General features: G+C 41.3%; 1 protein-coding gene across 1 annotated transcript in view; it reads left to right on the top strand.

Annotated features, from left to right (window-relative positions):
* The window catches only part of LOC107990217 (single-stranded DNA-binding protein 3-like), a 45641-nt gene that overhangs the window by 9206 nt on the left and 14471 nt on the right, over positions 1-21964 (top strand). Inside the window, exon 2 of the mRNA XM_025052753.1 lies at positions 20748-20820. Within this exon, the coding sequence (XP_024908521.1) occupies positions 20748-20820 (73 nt within the window). The remainder of the gene's footprint in view (positions 1-20747; positions 20821-21964) is intronic.

The following is a 21964-nucleotide window of genomic DNA, read 5'->3' as shown; positions in this document are numbered from 1 at the left end:
GACCTGTGAGGCGTCTATTTCTCAAACTAGAGACTCTAATGTACTTATCTTCTTGCTCAGTTGTGCAGCGGGGCCTCCCACTTCTCTTTCTACTCTGGGGAGAGCCTGTTTGTGCTGTTCTCTGAAGGGAGTAGTACACACCGTTGTAAGAAATTTTCAGTTTTTTGGCAATTTCTCGCATGGAATAGCCTTCATTTCTAAGAACAAGAATAGACTGTCGAGCCATGACATTTGGTCATCTTTAAAGTGATCAGATCAGCTATGTCCTCGAAACAGTGTTTTATCAGATTATTGCAGAATAGGGAAAAGAGTAACGTGGCTTGTCAACATTTTAACCCCTTTGATGCCGTAAACCTTTGTATTAAAGTTTGTCATCTTAATTGGTGCTGCTTGTGAAGTTCCTGCTAAACTCTGCGGTAACATCCAGGGCTGTACTCACTGATCTCTGAGCTGTTCTGTAGTAAAACAGAGATGGAGGCTAAACCCAGCATTCCCTCAGCGGAGGCCAAACTGTGGCCAAGAGTTTAAGCTGTTTACATTGAGAATGATTCCGTTATTGTTAATAATAAGCAACTTTTTACTGTTTCTCCAGAGTCTCATCTACACACAATAAACCTGCACCTGATCTCCTTGCAGAGGCCGGGCAGCGTCATAGAGAAGCTACTTTAAATGAATATCCCTATTCAAGTGCTTTGCCTTTAGCAGGAACCATTAGAGAGACCCCAAGGGTTGCTGGGGGAAGGGTAATGGAGAATATAGATTTAACTTGTGACCACCAGCAAAAGTACCAATTATAAATGCATCAGCGAGGAGTGGCTGATAGAGCCACAGCACACTGCTAGTGTGGGATTAATTGACGGCACGTATTTGACTGAGATACAACCAGAAGTTAGAGGAGTCTAATGGAAGTCTTTGTTCAGTCTTATCGCATCTAAGAGCAGAATAATCTGCCAAATAAGCCAAAGAAAAAGGAGCAGCATTTGGATGTACTTTTCGCTTGAGGCAGACAATAAGTGCAATAGTGGTGCTTCAAAACTGTTGAGTTTTTTTTTTTGAATTTTTTTTTCTAGATCAGTGCCAAGGGCATCAGGTTTGCCATGTTGATGAAGTCCTGAGTTCCTTGAGTGAACCCTGCCCTCAGATGGGAAGTTACCTGATGGTAGATTATCACTGCAAAGATGGTAGGTTACAGTGGAATTCTTATACTGAAATTCGCACAACGGAAAGAAAGTCCCTTGTTTTGTTTTGTTTTTTTCAAATCTTGAAATAAATTTATATTATTATATTTATAATTTAGTTTTTGGATAACGTTCACTGCATAATAAAAGGTGTGCTAACTCGTAATTGGTGTGAAATTCCTGTCTTGACCCCATTGAGACAGGGAGAAAGGGGAAAATAGATGAAGAGCTGGCAAAGATGATAGCCACTGACTTCTAGCCATTTAAAATTGTGGAAGACAGAGGTTTTAAAAACTTCTGCTATGCTCTCAACCCCTCCTACATTCCTACATGTCGGAGGGTACTGACCCAGAAAGTGTCAGACACGTATGAGAGAGAAGCAGTATCACTCAGGAGAAGGGTGTCCAAAGTGTCAGCAGTTTGCTTAACAACTGACTGTTGGATGTCAAGGGCTACAACCTCATTCATGTCTGTAACATGCCACTTCATTGAAGATTTCTCACATGTCCTCCTACCTTCTGGACTGCTTTGAATTTAATGAGAGGCACACAGCAGACAACTTGGCAAAGAAGCTCCTCAGTGTTGCAGCAGAGTGGGAGGTTGATAAGAAAGTGGTGTGCTGTTTAACATACAATGCTGCAAACATCACAAAGGGCATTCAGATAACCAGATGGACCCTGGCACACACCATACATCTTGTGGTAAGAGATGCCCTCAAAGGTCCACAACCCATCATCAATAAAGTTAAGGAGGCAGTGGAATACTTTAATAGAAGCACAGTGGGAGCACAAAAACTGAAGGAAACACAGCTCCAAATGAAGATGGACGAACTACGACCCAAACAGGACTGTGTCACAAGATGGAACTCAACATATTACATGTTGCAGAGTTTCCTCACCAACAAGAACCCCATTGTCTCCACCCTGGCCGTCACCAGTGCACCTGTTCACCCTTATCTCCAGAAGAATGGATTACATTGCAGGAGATATGCACCCTCTTGAAGCCATTTGAAGAGGTCACTGTTGAACTGTTGCAGAAAGGTATGTAGTTTAACTGGTCAATGGTAGTTTTCTATAGCATGCATCCAGATTAGCTGATACTAAATTATGAACCATTTATCTTTTTTCTCACTAGCTACCTGACTGCCTCCAAAGTAATACTGCTGGCCAGGGGACTGCAGAGAGCCACGGCTGATTTCCAGAGGAGGGCAATAACACAATGGCACAAAAGACATCAACTCGCTTTCTTCTGGCATGTCAGCTAGATTCCATAGAATGGAATCCAACCATGAGTAAGGATGGCAAAAATTCATCACAATATTCCCTCTAAATCTAGGATGACATCAGTCTAATATCACAATCTCATGGAGGTGCGGGCGTACCTAGAGGAGCCTCTTGTTCTAAACAATGAAGATCCTCTCAAGTGGTGATAAAGTCAGGTGCCTGTGTACCCCAGGCTTAGCGAACTCATAGCTAAGAAGCTTTGCATTGTGGCCACATCAGTTCCATTGGAAATAATTTTCTATAAAACTGGACAAATAATCACAGAGAGGAGAAGTCGCCTCAAGCCTGCAAAAGTGAGGTCACTTCCTCACTGCAAATTTGCCAAAGAACAAGAAGGAGAGGCCATAAAGCATGGAACCTTTTTATTATTTTGGGAATTTAATTTATTTTGTTTACTTTTTATTTTGTTATTGGGGTTATGGTTCAGAGCTTTTTTTACAAAGTAACTATATGTACCTCAGGAACGTTCACTAGTCCATTGTACAGTTTGTAATGGTTTGTAGTAATACTAGTGGGCTGTATGCACATTTCTTTGTATTGTTAGAAATGTTCTTGTGTGCAAATTTTGCACCAAAAGCTTTTACATGGAACTTCATTGTAGCCTGCTTTGTTTTTTATTGTGTATTTATAAGTGTTTAGGTGTTGCATGAATAACATAAGTCAAAGTATTTTACACACATACAAACACTTTATACATAGGGTAAATAGTGATCTCACTGTCAACTCAGAGGGATATGGCAGTGGAATATTTACAATGAAATCATATCAGATTTTAAAATCTTGTCCACACATGTCAAATGAAGCTATAATCAATATTTCAGAATAATTCAAACTCAAATATTGGTGGGAAATCTGAGTTTGAATTTATTCTGATCCAAATCTCAGCCCATCATTCCTCCCTGTGATTATTTCCAAGATAAAATGAATTAACCCTAGGCTGGCTTCTTAAAAGTGAATAAATATAAAAATGAGTTGATGACATGGTGGACAAATCTCTGATGTTGGGTCTGATATGTCATACAGTAACCTTTGTAAACAAATCGAAGAAGGTATACAGGAAGGTTTTACTGAGTCAGAGGTAATTCGCACTGTGATGAAAATAATCAAACCAGGTACACTCAGAGAAATGTTGACAAACAAAAGTGATTTGACTGTCGATGAGCTAACGTGGTTTCTCCGCGCACATATCAGAGATAAAAGCAGTACTGAACTTTTTCAGGAGTTAAGTAATGCTAAGTAACAGGACAAAGAGAATCTCCAGCAATTCTGTACAGAATAATGGGGTTAAAGCAGCGTATTTTGTTTGAGTCACAACAGCCTAATGCAGAGTTTAGTTATGACAAGAAGCTGGTTCAGGGCACCTTTCTCCACACTCTGGACCAAGGTCTGAATGAGAAATAACCATAAAATAACCATGTTCGTTATGATCTCAAACCTCTTCTCACAGACTTGCAGGTTGGTGATGACTTTCTGTTGGACCAGATCACTAAGTCTGCCAGTGAGGAGACATAGAGACTCAGACGCCTGGGCACAGTAGCTAAAACCCGACCAGTGACTGTGAGCCCAGCTCAGCTTGATGGTAGTGACTCAACTAAGCAGACTAGAGTTGACACTGAGTTACAGGCTAACCGTGACGCTATCAAAGAACTGACTGCACAGGTGTCCTCCCTGACTAAACAACTGGTTCAAGTGGTGAGGCCTGCTGGCACTGCCACCCCTGCCCCCAGCCACACCCCACCCACTGCCATCAACACCTGAAGCCTGTGGCAGATGCAGCAACTGTATTCAGCAGGGTAAGATTAGTTGTCCTCACTGCTTTGTATGTGGCCAAGCAGGACACCGGGCAGTTGGCTGTCTTCAAAGGCGGACGTCGGAAAACGAAAGGAGGTCACTAGAGAGGGGCAACCAGCGACCGTGACAGCTAAGGAATCAGCCCAACCCAGCCACTCTAAAGCGGCCCTGTAACAACAACACCATGTCAGCCACCAACAATGAAACGCTTAGCACAGCTCATAGGGAAGCAATGTATGGTCTCATGTACTCTCAATGGTGTTCTTCTCCAGATGTTGTTGGACTCAGGAGCTCAGGTGACAATGGTGGGGAGACGCTGGATGGAAGAAGCACTCCCCCAAGTCGAAATCCAGCCACTTGAATCCCTCCCTGTGGATGAGCCACTGGTGATTTCTGCAGCAAATGGCTCAGATGTCCCCTTTGATGGGTGGGCAGATGTTGAACACCAAATCGGCAACAAACACTGTGGATATGCCACCATCAAAGTGCCAATGCTAATCAGCCAGAACTGTCTCAACTGTCCTCTCTTAGGCAGCAATGTTTTAGTTGAGATAATCAAAGAACAGAGAAATGAGGTCGATATTTCTGCCTTATTGAAAGAAACCTAAGCATAAATGGCAGTGCTGTAGAAGCCCTAGTTGCTGCTTGTCAGATGCTGACCACAGGTGAGACAGCAGTAGAGTGCAGTGTGAGGACAGGGAAGATGGGTCTCACTATTCCTGCAGGGCAGTTTTGTGAGGTGAGTTGTAGAGTCAGAGAATGGGGTTGGATTTCTTTCAGGCTGTAGTTATTGTTCCAGGTAGGTCATCAAAGATAGTTAAGATCCCTGTTCAAAACCCCACTAAGCACGACATCTACCTCCCTAAGCAAACAGTTTTAGGAACACTAGAGGAAACTACTGAAATTAAACCCGTTAACTGTTTCCCAGGTGGATTAGAACCCATGTCCCCTAACACTGTTAATACATCCTCAGCTCAGGTTAGCACAGACAAACAAAGAGGAGCAAGTGAAAAAAATCAGGCAGAGGGCACAACAAGACAGAGATGGCACCCCCCTGTTGACGTGTCGCACCTGGAAATACATGAACAAAACATAGTCAGAGACATGTTGTATGAGGAGTCAGATGTCTTCGCCAAAAATGATTGTGACATTGGGTGCATCCCAAACCTGCAACTGAAAACCCATCTGAAGGATGACATGCCAGTGCAACCCTTGGACAAAGAGCTGAAGGACTATGTGCAAAAGCTGCTTGACCAGGGTTGGATCAGGAAGTCTGCTTCTCCCTACTCATCTCCAGTGGTTTGTGTTAGGAAGAAGGACCAGAGTTTACGTCTGTGTATTGACTTCAGAGGCTTGAATCGGAAAACCATCCCTGACCGCCACCCTCTCCCACGCATCCAAGACCTGCTAGACAGTCTGGGGGGGTACTCATGATTCTCCATACTTGACCAGGGTAGTGCATACCATCAAGGCTTTGTTGATGAGAGTTCCAGACATCTGACGGCCTTTAGCACACCTTGGACCCGCCTCCCATTTGAGTTAACAAATGCCCCAGTGGCATTTCAAAGATGCATGGAGGGAGTTCTTGATGGGTTAAGGGACGAGTGCTGTTCTCCATATTTAGATGACGTGCTGTGTTTTTCCAAGACTTTTCACGACCATGTTGACGACCTCAGACGGGTGCTCTGTCGCCTGCGAGAGCATGGTATCAAATTACGTCCAAAGAAATGTTAACTGTTCAAAATTCAGGTAAGGTATTTGGGACGCCTAGTGACTCTTGAAGGTGTTCAGATCGACCCTAAAGATATTGAGGCCATTCAGCATTTGAAAGAGAAAGAGCCAAAGAATGTGGGAGAGGTCCGAGCCCTCTTAGATTTTTTGGGCTATTACAGAACATTCATACAGGACTTTTCTAGGATAGCAAGACCCCTGTTCCAGTTAATAGAGAGTTCTGGTGAGTCCAGCCAGAGAGCTTCCAAAGTGAAGTCCAAAGATACTAAGAGTGGTCAGCTCTCATCTAAAACACCTGTTTATTGGACACCAGATCATAGTGCTGTAGTCTCACGTCTGGTGGATATGTTAACCAGTCCACCCATTTTGGCTTACCCAAACTATGACTTACCTTTTGTACTCCACACCGATGCCTCGAACGAAGGTCTGGGTGCTGTGCTCTATCAACAGCAGGGAAACAAGCTCCGGGTTATCGCTTATGGCTCCAGGACACTCACACCTGCTGAGAAAAACTACCACCTCCATTCTAGCAAGCTTGAGTTCCTGGCGTTAAAGTGGGCTGTTATCTCTAAATTTAGAGATTACCTATATTACGCCCCCACTTTCACTGTATACACGGACAATAACCCCCTTACATATGTTTTGAGCTCAGCCAGGTTGAACGCAGTTGGACAACGTTGGGTGGGTGAGTTAGCCGACTTTCATTTCACCATCAAATATCGGCCAGGCAAGTCAAACACTGATGCTGACATCCTGTCACGACACCCAGTGTATCTTGTGGACCATTTAAAAGAGTACACGGAGACAGTGTCCCCTGATGTGGTCTCTGCCATCTGGCAGGGGGACAAAGCGGTAAAAGACAATGATGTGCCATGGGTGGCTGCATTACAGCTACAGTCTGGTGTAAGCGACGCACACCCTGAAGGAATCCGGGTTATCACTCCAGAAAGCGTCAGAGCTGCACAGAAAGAAGATGCTCCCATCTGTGAGGTGATAAACCTAAAGAAAACTGGATGGAGACCCCAGGATAAAGAAAAGAGACAAATGGGACGGGAAACATGCAGACTAGTACATGAATGGAACAGACTCAGACTTGACAAGGGAATTTTGTACAGACAGACAGGACAGAGGAAACAGCTGGTTCTTCCAAGTAAACTAAAGGCAACCGTGCTGAAACACCTGCATGATGATATGGGACATGTGGGCGCTGACAAAGTCATACATCTAGCACGTGAAAGATTTTATTGGCTGTTTATGCAGCGGGACATAGAAGATTATGTAATTCGCCAGTGTCAGTGTATCAAACAAAAGAAGCCAAACATCCCAGAGAGAGCACCTATGGGTTCTATAACAACCAGTGCCCCATTTGAGCTCATCTCAATTGATTATTTACATTTGGAACAGATGTAAATAATCTGGACATTTGGCAGAACAGCTGCTGAGAAAATCTTCTATGACTTTATCCTTCGCTTTGGGTACCCTGAAAAGCTACATCATGATCAGGGCCGGGAGTTTGAAAACAGTCTCTTCCAGAGACTCCAGCAGCTCGCAGGAATTTCCCACTCACGTAACACTCCCTATCATCCACAGGGGAATCCTGTTGCGCGCCTTAACAGGACACTTTTACAGATGCTGCGCACTCTGCAGGAGAAAAAAAACAGAGTGGAAGGATCACCTACCTCACATTGTCCACACATACAACTGTACAAGACATGAGGGAACAGGCTATTCACAATTTTTTCTTCTTTATGGTAGAGCTCTACGATTGCCTGTAGATCTACTCTTTGACTTGAAATCTGAAGAGAAGTCACAGTCCAGGCAAGAGTATGCAAAGAAATGGGCTTCACGCATGCAGGAAGCCTACAGAATTGTTATTGTCTTGGTATATCATCGGGCACGAAACCTTGGTTAAATGAGAATGTGTGTGCGCATTTTCGACAGTAAATGTTGTTAGTTATTAATTGTTGTTTGTTAATATTGTTCTGAGAGTAGTTGGTTTGTTTTTCTTATAATGTGTATATGCATGTGCAGAGAATAAACCTGCAGAGCAGCAGTTGATTGAGCTAACAGCTCTCGTGTTGTGTTTGGATCCCCAGATTCACAGTTTTACCACGCTCAGTGCCTGCCGCCTGAGTGGTGCATGCTGCCGGACCAGAGACCCCTAGCTCTGGCGCCGGAAACATTATATATATACAGTATATTTGTTGATATAACGTGGAGAGGATGAGAAATGGAAAATAGATGTGACCATCGTAAATTAGAGAGGTTCAACATCCTTTAGCTCCTATTGGACACTGAGGATGGCAAACAGTGGATGAGGATCTGAGATGCACATGTTACTGTAGTAAAACTGTAACGTTTCTTATCACATGATTGTTTCATTGTGGATTGCATGTTGCTCAGCTATGGAGAGTGTTGCATTCATGGTCTATTGTGTTGTTGAAAATTTTTAATACTCACCAACTGTGATTCTTTTAGCCACTTTGAGGCTGTGCCTGGGATGCATGTGGCCGGCGAGTCGCTTTTTGAATAGTCGGGGTATGCACAGTCTCTTTGTTAAGGGAGTGTGACAGAGAGCAGCGGACATGTAAAGTGTCACAGTTTCCCAGCTTCTTTCATTAATCATTTACTCTTCTCCTCCTCCTCCCCTCTGTCTTTTCCACCTCTCTTTCTGACCCTATTTCCTCTTCCTTTCCAACATTCTCCTCTTCTTCTTTACTTTCTGGTTTTGTTGGCTCTAATCCATCTTCACCTCATTTATTTTGTTAAATCTACTGATAAATGTGTGTATTTTATATTTTGGTTGTTTCTTTTTTTGTGTGATTTCACCATAGTTTAAGCTATGGTTTGTGTGAGTGTCTACACTTGTAGAAGAGTGGAAACTATAGTTCACACAGCAGCAGCCACTGTCGGCAGCTAACGTCGCTTTCGCATAATTAATCTACTCACACCTAGCTGCCCAAGCGAGCAGCGCGATTCATTAAAACTACAATTGTGCCTAATGAAAAAGCACGATGGATTAGTCTACTGAAACTCCATTTTCCAATCCAGAGTGATTTGGCCGTGATTTTGTTGAAGTCCATCCGAGACAAGGTGTGTTTATTTGATTTGTCCTGTTCTGAAGATGCTCTTTGTCCAATAAAGTCTCCATAATCCTCATAGTTGTTTTGTTTTTTACCCTGTTGTTTTCCTGAAGCTCTGAGCAGATGAATTATTCAACATTGTAATGGGTCTATATTTGTCATTGTTTATCTTGCCTCACTGCCCTCACCACCCTCATTGCTGCCCCATCACCATCTCTCCTCTCCCAACATTTACTCCCCTCTCCGTCAGTCCTTCGGGCGGTCTTTCTGTCTGCTGAGCAGAGATGCTGAACTCACAGAGGATGCTTCACTTTAATGAATGAAGTGAAGTCATTTAGCGTGGCTCTTAATGACACATAAAGCTCCGCTGCTCAATTTGATTAATCAGGGAAAGTGTTTGGTTGTCACACACAGGGCTGTTCTCAGCAGGGGCAGCTGTTATGGTGAGGTCTTTCTTGTTTTTTCGTGGGTCTGAGCTAGCAGCAGCCTCTCCGACCACAGGTGGCCTTTGTTTGGCGGTGACTTTTTAGAAAGCTTCATTGGAGAGTGTTCAAGTCAGTTGAAGACAGATCTTAATGATAATAATCTCATGGTCGCTTTCTGAGGATTCTTGTACTGCAATATGGGAACATGTAGCCAAGCTAGGCTCCAGTTTGTTCATAAGAAGCGCTAACAATTCCGCCAACAGGTCAGTTTGGTGGCAATCGATTACATCATATTTGAAATGGCTCTCATGACTAAAACTTCACACTACGATGACTGGACTCAAACTCAACTCACATTTTCTTCCACTGTTTCATTCACAGAAAAGTAACCTTAAAATTTAAGCTAAACTTTTCCTGATTGACTAGGATTATTAAAAAAAAGGTAATTTCTGGAAACTCCACTCAGACTCAACTTGATTTTTTCCCCGTGACTGTGAAGCTGGCATAAACCTTCTGGATTGACTTGAACACAAATCGAAACTAAAAACTCATTTTGATATGTTTATTAAACTATAATGGCACTCGGTGCGTACTCCCAGGCGTGTGTATCCAACTTCAGTCTGTCCCTGCTCTGTTTCTGTCACAGCGTGGCGTCATTTGATTTTATTTCTGGAGAATGTCAGGAATGGAGCCTAGTTTCTGCCTGACTGTTTTTGTACTGGGGTTTGTGTTAATTTTTTAGGAGGTCACAGCAGGGTGCTGGACTAACTTAGACACCCTTCAGTGAGAGCCCTCGACATAGATTATAGACATAGTCATAACTTTTTTGTACGAAAGTTTACAAATCTCAGGAGTATTTATTCATCCTGGGGCTCATCCACCCCCAATGATCACCTCCACCTTACATCCATCTGCCTCTTCTTTTCTGCCTCTCTAATTCCTTCTTCTTAGCTCCCCTACCTTCACTAAAACCTTTCATCTCTCTCTCAGTGGTGCTTCTGTCACCCCATCTCTCTCTCCTTCTCCCTGTGTTTTTAGAAACCCTTGCAGTATTACACAATTATTTCATTTAATGTCAAAACCCACATTTTCTTTAGACTTATTAGTAAGGGTTATTTTCATGTAATGCAGAAAAACAGGGAAGTAAACAAGTGTTAATAGTAAGTCTACTATTAACACTTGTTTACTTCCCTGTTTTTCTGCTGATATCAAACACATTACAAAAAAAGGACAAGATACAGTATATGACAATAATCTGTGTGTGTGGCTGATATCCTGTTATATCATGGCTCAAGAAATGAATAAAGAGAGATAAGAGATAAATAAATGTACTTTATTGATCCCAAACATGGGAAATTCAATGTCACAGCAGTAACATAGTTGTGAAAGATAAGGCAATAACATCAGCAAGAAACTATAAGAGTAAAAAAAAAAATTAAAAGAAGAATAGTAGTAGGGTGCTTGGCTCGCTGAGACACCATACTGGAAGAGCCGCAGCCCACGCCACTGGAATATGAAACTTTACACCGTTTTCTCAGGGCTCATCGTTTCCCACCAACCACCTCCAGCCTACTAGTGCACTTGTTTACTGCCTGTAATCACTTTTTTTCACCCTCATGAATTTGCATGTTAATTTAACAAATAATTATAAACCGTATAATCTTGTTTGGATGAGAAGGATGACTGTGAGATGTAGATCTGTTATCTTGACTTAACCTGACATGAAACAGTGGAGGAAGTCTTTGATGAACTGAACTAGGTTTCAAGAGTGCCTGCTATTGTGTAAATGTAAGTGGAGCTCCATTAAATAATCACATCCATTTGTATTTTTTCATTTACCTTCTCCTGTACAGTACTATTATTTTCAGAAGATTTTCCATTCTTGCATATTTCTTATTTTCTGAAGAGTGTGTTTTATGTACTAATTATAAAATATTCTGAGACAAATTTTGTTTTGTAACGTCTGGCTGCACATCTGACAGTAATTCAGGAATTTTTAGATTAGATTTATACTAACTAGTCCCAACAGTAGCCTAAGACGTTTGCACAATACAGCGTCCATAATATGTTTTCCCACAATAGTAACCAACCAACTACTCTCAGAACAATATTTTTTGTCTAGTTGTAGTATGTAGATTTAATAATTAAACTTTTTATTATTATTATTATTTTATTTATTTGGTTAACTTTATGAACTTTATTTAAAAAGCATTTTTTATGATTGGAACTAATTTAATCTTTTTCAATAAGCAATAGTTGACACAATAAGCAAAATTTTCCAATTTATAATATTTTAGCTGATGAGAAACATAAACAACAAAATGTTTGTTTTTTAATCTCATTTATTTTTTCACCCGTTCATTATATGCACAGATCAGTGCAAACTCAAACTGCAAATTATGTGTTATATTCTGATGTAGGGCTGACAACACACAGAGTTGATGTTGCTAACATTAGATCTGAACATTTTATTCTCTCTAATTATCCATCCATCCATCCATTTTCATCCGGTTATCTGTTACCGGGTCGCAGGGGCAGCAGTCGCCACCCAAATCACACTGCACCATACCAACCCCCCTGAACCTTCTGCTCCTGTGTAGATCTGCAGCAGGCAAATACTGGCTCCAAATGTGACTTTAATTAATCTTTGGCTACAGAAGGAGAAAAAAGCACTTGAATTCAAAGGAGAAAAAGGTCAGACATTTGCCATAAAGTTTCCTGTCTCTGTCTCCCACATACACATGAACACGCACACAACTGAGTGCAGAGGGAGAAGAAGCAAAATGGGAGGCACCTGATCTCTTCAATCATGCTGCTTGCAGCCATGATTAATGTAAAGTGGCTCTTATTTACAACACAAATTGCCCAGGTAGACAGGTGTGGAACAAAAAAAGGCCTGGATTTATAGCTATGTCAGACTTCAAGGACAAACACCAAACAGCTATAAAGTGAGCCAACAAATGTGCAGATTGCAAATGCAACACATCTCAAAAAGAGATTTATTAAAGTGGCAGTTCATGTAAGGGTATGAGTGTTTGTGGTACTTTCACTGTAGCGTCTTTACTTCTACCTGACTTTTAAACTTAACCATGGCCCAGTTCAATAATCATCCACCTGTTAGATTTCAGTGGTTTTCACATTTGGTTTGAATCTGAAAGCAGGAAGCTGCTAAGACACCAAAGGCCTTCCCAAGCACATACATTTACATATCCCCAAACATTCAAAGAGAATTTCTCCTAAATTTTCTTCACAACAACTCCCCAGATTACCTCTACCCTAGGAACAAATGGAAGTCCACTCCTTTTGATCCACATAACCCCCTGTTGTTTTACCGGACCTCGAGGCTCCGTCCACTTCCTTTGTAATAACACCTTGCTCAGTGACAAAAGGTTCATAAACACGTCCTCCAACACCGTTGAATCATGGAGCAGCAGCGCCACATAGTGGTGACTGCAGGCACAACCATGGTAATATGATTGGCCACAACCTTTCCTCCGTTGGTCTACCACATTTAAACACACACCCGGGAAGTCGAAAACCACTCCCCCCAGACAGTTAAACCTTCATCAATCAGAGGAAAAAAGCGACAGTGAAAATATATTACTTCAAGCACATTTTGCATCTTGACTTTTATGAAACAGAGAATTTTTTTCCTAGAATCCCAGAATTTCCTTTTTTTTCATCAATATTAGAAACTGTCAGACCCATAGATGATCTTACGTTAATGAGGAAATTAAGGACACTTAAAATCTTGTTTTGTGGCTAGAATTACTTTATTATAATTATGATATAATCATTTTTATAATTAAAATTGTTAAAATACCACACAGCATTTTTAAATGTAATTGGTGAACCGTAGTATTTTGGGTTTCCAATGCACAGACCTTCACAGAGGTCTACCACAGTTCCATGTTTTATTCTTTTCTATTAGTATTTTTTGGCTGAGTGAACAATGGGAGCTGTGTGAGATGTTTTAGTGTTATTCAAATCAAATGAATTAAAGTTGAACTGATGAATTGAAGTTATAGACCAGTAGGTATTAAACGTGAAGTTTCTTTATCTGATGGCCTTCTGCTGACGTGTTCAATAAAAAGAGACATAAGGTGGGGAAGGGGGGGGTGGTCATCAGATATGTGTCTTCGTGTTCAGTCATCTGCACATTTAGGATGTTGGGTTGAAGAATGACTGAAGACAATGTTCATTTTCCCACAATCCTCACCTCCTCGCTAGCCTCTTTCCTACCTTTCTCCATTTAAATTTCCATAGCTGGTCTCACTCACCTGCTTCAGTGCCTCAGCTTCTTCATTATCGTTGACCCTCTCTGTACATCTGGGTCAGAGTTTACATTGAGAAGTATCTGTATAGTCAACCACAGGTCAAATGCTCCTACTTGAAAGGCATATTCAACAGTTGGGGTTGTTTTGTTTAATGAATTCTGAGACAAAGCAATGATGTCTTTATTTATTTAATCAAAAAGCACAGCACATTTTTAAATGGAGCCACAAAGATATTTTATACAAATATCACAACATATGGGTATGTAAATTCTATACCGATACTGTTGCCTTTTAAACATTGTGACGACCCCGTCCTCTTTTCTGGTCATTTCTTGGTGTGTCTGTTTCTTTTAGGTTTCCAGGTAGATGGGTGGAGCTACTAATTGGATGTGCACCTGGAAGGCTGGGCCTAGGTTATTTAACTGGCTCCTCCTTCTCATTCTTTCTCTCTCCGACCATTTCTCAGAGCACCTGCTTCCTGTTTGGGTTTGTGATATTTGGTTAGAAAATAAATATTTTTGTTTTAAGTTACTTAAAAGTGTGTGGTCTCCCATTTTTGTCTTGCTCTCTGAGCCAGGGCTATGACAAAATGGGGGCTCGTCCATTTAATTTGGAGAGATTGTAGACTTACTATTTAGTAGGTTTCAGTCAGTTTGTGCCAGGTTGTGATTTGGTTGGAACTGTTTGTACAGGGTGGTAGATTGTCAAGTTGCTGCTCTGTGTTTTGTTTCTGGTACATTTGTTGGGAGATTCACACATGTTTAACTGGTTTTAGGTTTTGGTAACTGGTTAGTGGAGTGAGTTGATCCACTACATTGTATATTTTCTACATTTTCCTTTGTCTTAACTGTCAAGGGAGAGCCATTATTATAGGAGTTTTTCCCTGGATAGGATAAGTGGTGGATCTTGTTTAGAAGGTTCACCTTTCTCAATTTTAGGCCGGTGGTGAACGTGGGTAGAGCAAAGCTCGGGAGCACCTCCGTGGCTGTAGGAAAGTGGCCACTTGCTAGCTGCTTTCTTTACTCCACTGGTTTCGTGTGCATAAGTACCCCCCACATGTGACTGCCAGAAGACTAGGGTTGAGTTAGCTAGTTTTGGTATTAATTTAAGTTAGATGGGAACTCTCCTTATGATTTTTGGCTTCTCTAAATACAGGTTTGCATAAGGTAAGTGTGGAAATATATTGTGGATTACACTGTACTGTTTGCTTTAACTGTATCTTTAAATCTGAGTTGTGATAATGGCTTCGATTGATGAGTTTTTTCAAGCTCCTTCTGATCACCTTCTCACCCAATACACAAAAGAACAGCTTTTAAAAATAGCTGATAATTATGGGGTTGAGATTGGTGATAAAAGGTTAAAAGAAAATATTAGAACCATTTTGAAGACAAACTTGGTGGAGTCTGGAATCCTTAAAAGGGAGGAATTTCAGGCCCAAGGAACCAATGCAACATTGAATTTTGAACAACAGAAAGAATTGTTAAAAATGCAATTGGAATATGAAAAACTTAAACAGGAAAGAGAACTTGAAGTACAGTTAGAACTTGAAAAAATGAAATTTAAAACTGAACAGACCAAATTAGAGTTGGAACATTATAAGCTGAATCTGATTAAAGACGGTAAGCTTAATGAGTGTTCAGGAAGGGACAGTGTAGGGTTTAGTGAAACGTCTTCTAGATCTGATTTAAGCACAAAGTTAAAGATGGTGCCAAAATTTAATGAGAGAGATCCTGACACATTTTTTTCGTTGTTTGAGCGGGTTGCGGAAACTTGTGAGTGGTTAGACACAGAACGCACTCTGTTGTTGCAATGTGTGTTCACTGGAAAAGCACAGGAAGCATATTCTGCATTAAGTTCAACAGATAGTAAAATATATGTTAAAGTGAAAGCTGCTGTATTGAAAGCCTATGAGTTGGTACCTGAAGCCTATCGACAACATTTCAGGGGTGTGAGAAAGCGAGAGCAACAGACTCATGTGGAGTTTGTGAGGGAGATGGTTCTCCAGTTTAATCGCTGGTGTTCGGCATCAGAAGTTGTCACTTTTCAACAGCTTTGTGATTTGGTAACACTTGAACAATTTAAAAACTGTGTACCAGACAGTGTTGCTACTTATTTAAATGAAAGAAAAGTTAAAACACCCCATGAAGCAGCGGTGCTGGCCGATGAGTACATCCTCACTCATAAAAGTACATTTGTTGACGACAAAGTTGTTGTGCAGAATAGTGGTTCGGTACGCACAAGCAAATCTTTTCTGTTACATGGGGAGTCTGGTTCCTCTAGGTTCGATCGTGGCTGGAAGAAAGGTGATCCCAGTAAGAATTGTAATTATTGTCAGCGTAAGGGGCACTGGAAAAATGATTGTCCTGTACTTAAAAGAAAATCTAAGTTCTTAGGTAATGCACAGGTAAAGCCAGCTGCTTTAGCTGCTTCAGCCCAGAAAAAAATCCAAATACATAGTTCCAATGACCTCTGTCCTGTGGCAGAGTCAAATGAGGATGATGACTTTTCAGCCTTTATTTCGGATGGTTATGTCTCCCTGTGTGGAGAGAAGGTGCCTATTAATTAACTGGAAATGTGTTCTGCCATCGTTTTATAAGAAAATGTAGTGCATGTCGAAAACGTGCGTCTCTCACTGAGAAACGCTCATTTTCGAACTCAGTGACAATGTTCTTGTAACTTCATACCTATGCTTCAGAACATCATGTGGACTGTGAAAACGTGTTTAACAGGCAAAAATATGCTAGATTTAGTGCAAGATTAACTGGAAATATGTTCTGGCATCGTTGTGACGACCCCGTCCTCTTTTCTGGTCATTTCTTGGTGTGTCTGTTTCTTTTAGGTTTCCAGGTAGATGGGTGGAGCTACTAATTGGATGTGCACCTGGAAGGCTGGGCCTAGGTTATTTAACTGGCTCCTCCTTCTCATTCTTTCTCTCTCCGACCATTTCTCAGAGCACCTGCTTCCTGTTTGGGTTTGTGATATTTGGTTAGAAAATAAATATTTTTGTTTTAAGTTACTTAAAAGTGTGTGGTCTCCCATTTTTGTCTTGCTCTCTGAGCCAGGGCTATGACAACATGCACTCACAGGAGAGGCGAAAGAAGTTTCATTGAACATGGTACAAACACCTCAACAGGATTGCTCCTGGAAATATTGGGCTTTGTAAAGCACCTGTAGGGGAAAAAAGGAGCATACCTTTTATTCATGTGGAGTTGTCAAGGTGTCAGGAGTTTTGTCAAACTGCTCTTTGTTCCATTAACATTGCTTCTGTGAAACATTTCGTCTTTATTGTTAAGGTTAAACATTTTCTGCATGTCAACGTCCACACATGGAAACAGAAAGAGAGATGGAGAGAGGGAAGGGAAGATAAAGCAGAATCTCTCCCTTTTATCCTTTTATTATTAAATTAAAAATTGGAGACTTACCAAAGAGAGCAACAAGAAAGCACCACAGGCAAGAGGGGTTCCACAGAGAGGGAGAGAAACAGAGGGACTGAGGATGAAAGTGCTGTAGAAGCTGCAGGGGTGGAGGTGGGCAGCCTACCTCTGTGCAGGGCACAGAAAGGTGGGCAGTCCTTCATCTTCAGACAGGCAGACAGGGCTGTCTGGGGAGTTTATTTTTACCTTGTTGAATGAGGAGTCTGGAGTCTGCGGTCAGGCAGCACCATTCAGCAGTGGTTCTAGGACAGATGCTGTCCCAGTGTGACAATCTTTCACGCCTGATGATACACAATCATCTACACACACACACAAGGACAAATCCCGCTCCTGGAGGAATCTTATGAAGTGTCATGCTTTGATTAGATCAGACTACACACATGCTGCTTTTTCATATTTAATAGTGACTGGTGTTTCTTTAGTGTCTTTATGGGAGAACCCCAATTATTTGCCACCTTGAGTTTTGTGCAAATAAAATGAGCGTTTTATACATTTATACATTTCATTGTGGGTTAAAAAATAAATCAGTCCGATGGTTGAAATGTTTAATACAGAAATGTGTCCTACGTTTTCAGTCCCTGCTCAAAGAGTCTGTTTATCATCGGCACAGTGATGTCTCTGAGTAGAAACCCTCAGACTATAGGCTTTAAAATAGACAGTGATGAGTTTAAAACGGCTTGCATTTAAATATAACAGAAGCTTTCAGTAAAGGGGTTGAAAGCAGACTGTAAAATAATAAACAAAGATTAGTGGAAATTGTTAAAAACTAAATAAACATAAAAATATAAAGCTTAAAGCATAAAACTCCATCCTCGTAGAGGGCCGTTTTTTGTATTGCACAGTTATTGCTTGATGTTAAATCCAACAGCATTGTTGCCTCAAAAAAAATTGAAAATGTAAAATGACTTTAACATGTATTGAAATACAACCTCTTAATCTATGTTGCCACAGCCTGGTATAGCTTTCTAGTCTTTCTTTTTACAGTGGTATGGAAAAATCTACAGGGTGGCTATTCAGAGTCAGCTTGATCTCTCCAAAGAGAGTAGTTTGTTCGTTGTCCAATGTTAACCAAAGATACAAAACAAATTTTATTTGTTTTGTATCTTTCTTTGCCATTGATTATTTGCCCCTAGTTATGCAGCCAATCTCATTTGTATCAACAAAAACACAGCAACATTTTTTTCCTAGGACCATGAAGGCATCACTGCCACTGCTCTGTCTTTATATGTTAGAACTTGCCAGAGGTAGCCAATCAAGGCAGAGTAGATGCTGCTTGTTTTCTTGACAACCACAACAGTATCAATGCTGGAGCACAGGTGATCTGCTGCTACTGCTATTGCTGCTTTAAAAGGATGTTGCCTTATGTTGTGCTTCTGACTGTTGTTTGTGACCTGGTGTGTGACCTCCTGTTCCACATGAGTCACACTGCATTGCCCTCACACACTACTCCATGTCACCACTGTTTTTCTTTTTATGTATCTTTTGTTTCCAGTTGAACCTTTGGGTAAATTGGGCTTTGTAAAGCACCTGTAGGGGAAAAAAGGAGCATACCTTTTATTCATGTGGAGTTGTCAAGGTGTCAGGAGTTTTGTCAAACTGCTCTTTGTTCCATTAACATTGCTTCTGTGAAACATTTCGTCTTTATTGTTAAGGTTAAACATTTTCTGCATGTCAACGTCCACACATGGAAACAGAAAGAGAGATGGAGAGAGGGAAGGGAAGATAAAGCAGAATCTCTCCCTTTTATCCTTTTATTATTAAATTAAAAATTGGAGACTTACCAAAGAGAGCAACAAGAAAGCACCACAGGCAAGAGGGGTTCCACAGAGAGGGAGAGAAACAGAGGGACTGAGGATGAAAGTGCTGTAGAAGCTGCAGGGGTGGAGGTGGGCAGCCTACCTCTGTGCAGGGCACAGAAAGGTGGGCAGTCCTTCATCTTCAGACAGGCAGACAGGGCTGTCTGGGGAGTTTATTTTTACCTTGTTGAATGAGGAGTCTGGAGTCTGCGGTCAGGCAGCACCATTCAGCAGTGGTTCTAGGACAGATGCTGTCCCAGTGTGACAATCTTTCACGCCTGATGATACACAATCATCTACACACACACACAAGGACAAATCCCGCTCCTGGAGGAATCTTATGAAGTGTCATGCTTTGATTAGATCAGACTACACACATGCTGCTTTTTCATATTTAATAGTGACTGGTGTTTCTTTAGTGTCTTTATGGGAGAACCCCAATTATTTGCCACCTTGAGTTTTGTGCAAATAAAATGAGCGTTTTATACATTTATACATTTCATTGTGGGTTAAAAAATAAATCAGTCCGATGGTTGAAATGTTTAATACAGAAATGTGTCCTACGTTTTCAGTCCCTGCTCAAAGAGTCTGTTTATCATCGGCACAGTGATGTCTCTGAGTAGAAACCCTCAGACTATAGGCTTTAAAATAGACAGTGATGAGTTTAAAACGGCTTGCATTTAAATATAACAGAAGCTTTCAGTAAAGGGGTTGAAAGCAGACTGTAAAATAATAAACAAAGATTAGTGGAAATTGTTAAAAACTAAATAAACATAAAAATATAAAGCTTAAAGCATAAAACTCCATCCTCGTAGAGGGCCGTTTTTTGTATTGCACAGTTATTGCTTGATGTTAAATCCAACAGCATTGTTGCCTCAAAAAAAATTGAAAATGTAAAATGACTTTAACATGTATTGAAATACAACCTCTTAATCTATGTTGCCACAGCCTGGTATAGCTTTCTAGTCTTTCTTTTTACAGTGGTATGGAAAAATCTACAGGGTGGCTATTCAGAGTCAGCTTGATCTCTCCAAAGAGAGTAGTTTGTTCGTTGTCCAATGTTAACCAAAGATACAAAACAAATTTTATTTGTTTTGTATCTTTCTTTGCCATTGATTATTTGCCCCTAGTTATGCAGCCAATCTCATTTGTATCAACAAAAACACAGCAACATTTTTTTCCTAGGACCATGAAGGCATCACTGCCACTGCTCTGTCTTTATATGTTAGAACTTGCCAGAGGTAGCCAATCAAGGCAGAGTAGATGCTGCTTGTTTTCTTGACAACCACAACAGTATCAATGCTGGAGCACAGGTGATCTGCTGCTACTGCTATTGCTGCTTTAAAAGGATGTTGCCTTATGTTGTGCTTCTGACTGTTGTTTGTGACCTGGTGTGTGACCTCCTGTTCCACATGAGTCACACTGCATTGCCCTCACACACTACTCCATGTCACCACTGTTTTTCTTTTTATGTATCTTTTGTTTCCAGTTGAACCTTTGGGTAAATACCTTTTACAGATGGATTTATATTAAATATGGACTAAGATGTGATGTGCCACAGCAGTATATTTTTGAACTATCTGGGATAGGAATAGACGACACATTTACAAGTTTGTCCCCTGTCATTTTGTATATTTCCAGTGAATCTCTTGTCCCCACCATGAATCCCTTCTCTGTTTTTACTGCATGAAACATATAATTACAATCTAAGTCTGAAGGAGAACATTTTTTGTCTTTGTTTCCCTGCAGGTTAGCGCTGTATGTTTACGAGTACCTGCTGCATGTAGGAGCACAGAAGTCAGCACAGACCTTCTTGTCAGAGGTAAGTACTATAGTATAATGCCTTGTAATGTACTGTATGGGTCCACACATTAGGAGTCCTAACAGTTTGTTATTGTGGCCATACAGCACTAAGATAAGACGTTTCTCACATTTACTTCAGCTTTTCAAATTTGCATTGCATTTTTTACATCATCAGCTGGCAACAATTCTCAGACTTAGTGTGCAGTTGTGCAACACACCAAGATACACACCTCAGTTTAGACTCCCTCTCTTTCTCTCTCTTTGTCTCTCTCTCTCTCTGAGTGTTGTGTGTGTGTGAGCTGAGAGCGTGCTTCGGAGTGGCGAGTTTGTTTTTTTCATTGTTTTTTTTGTATAGGTGATATAGGTTGTTGTGAGGTGTATTACACCAGTGAAGGTGTTTTCTTTTTTCCTCGACTAATATGCCGATTGTAGACGGTAGAGCCGAGTTTGAGAAGCTGACGCGCCCAACGTAAGGTGCTCAGTGGAGGAGGTTGGTTTAGCCGTTGGAGAAGTGGTGGGATATGGCAGTGTGAAGTCTGCCTCCCGTATGAATAGAGCGGTATTGATTTTTTTAGACAGCACAGAAAGTCTCAAAAGTAGTTGAGTCTGGTCTAGTTATTCAGGACACATTTATCCCAGTGCTTCCGCTAGTTTATCCAAGCATAAAGATTACCATCTCTAATGCTCCTTCTTTTTATAAAAAAATGAAACTCTAGCAACGGAGTTATCACGGTATGGACAGCTTGTGTCCCCAATCAAAATGGTGTCTCTCGGGTGTAAATCTCCTCTGCTTTCCCATGTTGTGTGTCACCGCAGACAAGTATACATGGTAGTACTAAAGGATAGCGCAAATGATTTGAATCTGTCCTTTTATTTTACAATAGATGGATTTAATTATATGGTTTTTGCATCATCTGACACAATGAAGTGTTTTGGTTGTGGTGTTGTGGAGTTCCGAGTCCGCCGAGAACCGGGGCGCCACCACCGGATCTGCCGAGAGCCGGGGCACCGCCTACGGTTCCGCCGAGAACCAGGACTCCGATACCAGTCACGCCGAAGATCGGGGCTCCGATCCCGATCCTGCGAAGAGCCAAGGCCACGCCGCGGGTCCCGTCGTGGACCGGGAATCTGCCATTGGCCTCATGGAGAGCAGGGTTTCTGTT

This window comes from Cynoglossus semilaevis, chromosome W (genome assembly GCF_000523025.1).
Source record: "Cynoglossus semilaevis isolate Cse_v1.0 chromosome W, Cse_v1.0, whole genome shotgun sequence".
Taxonomy (NCBI): domain Eukaryota; kingdom Metazoa; phylum Chordata; class Actinopteri; order Pleuronectiformes; family Cynoglossidae; genus Cynoglossus; species Cynoglossus semilaevis.
The sequence above is the reverse complement of the archived record's forward strand: the minus strand, read 5'-3'. Positions and strand labels throughout refer to the sequence as shown.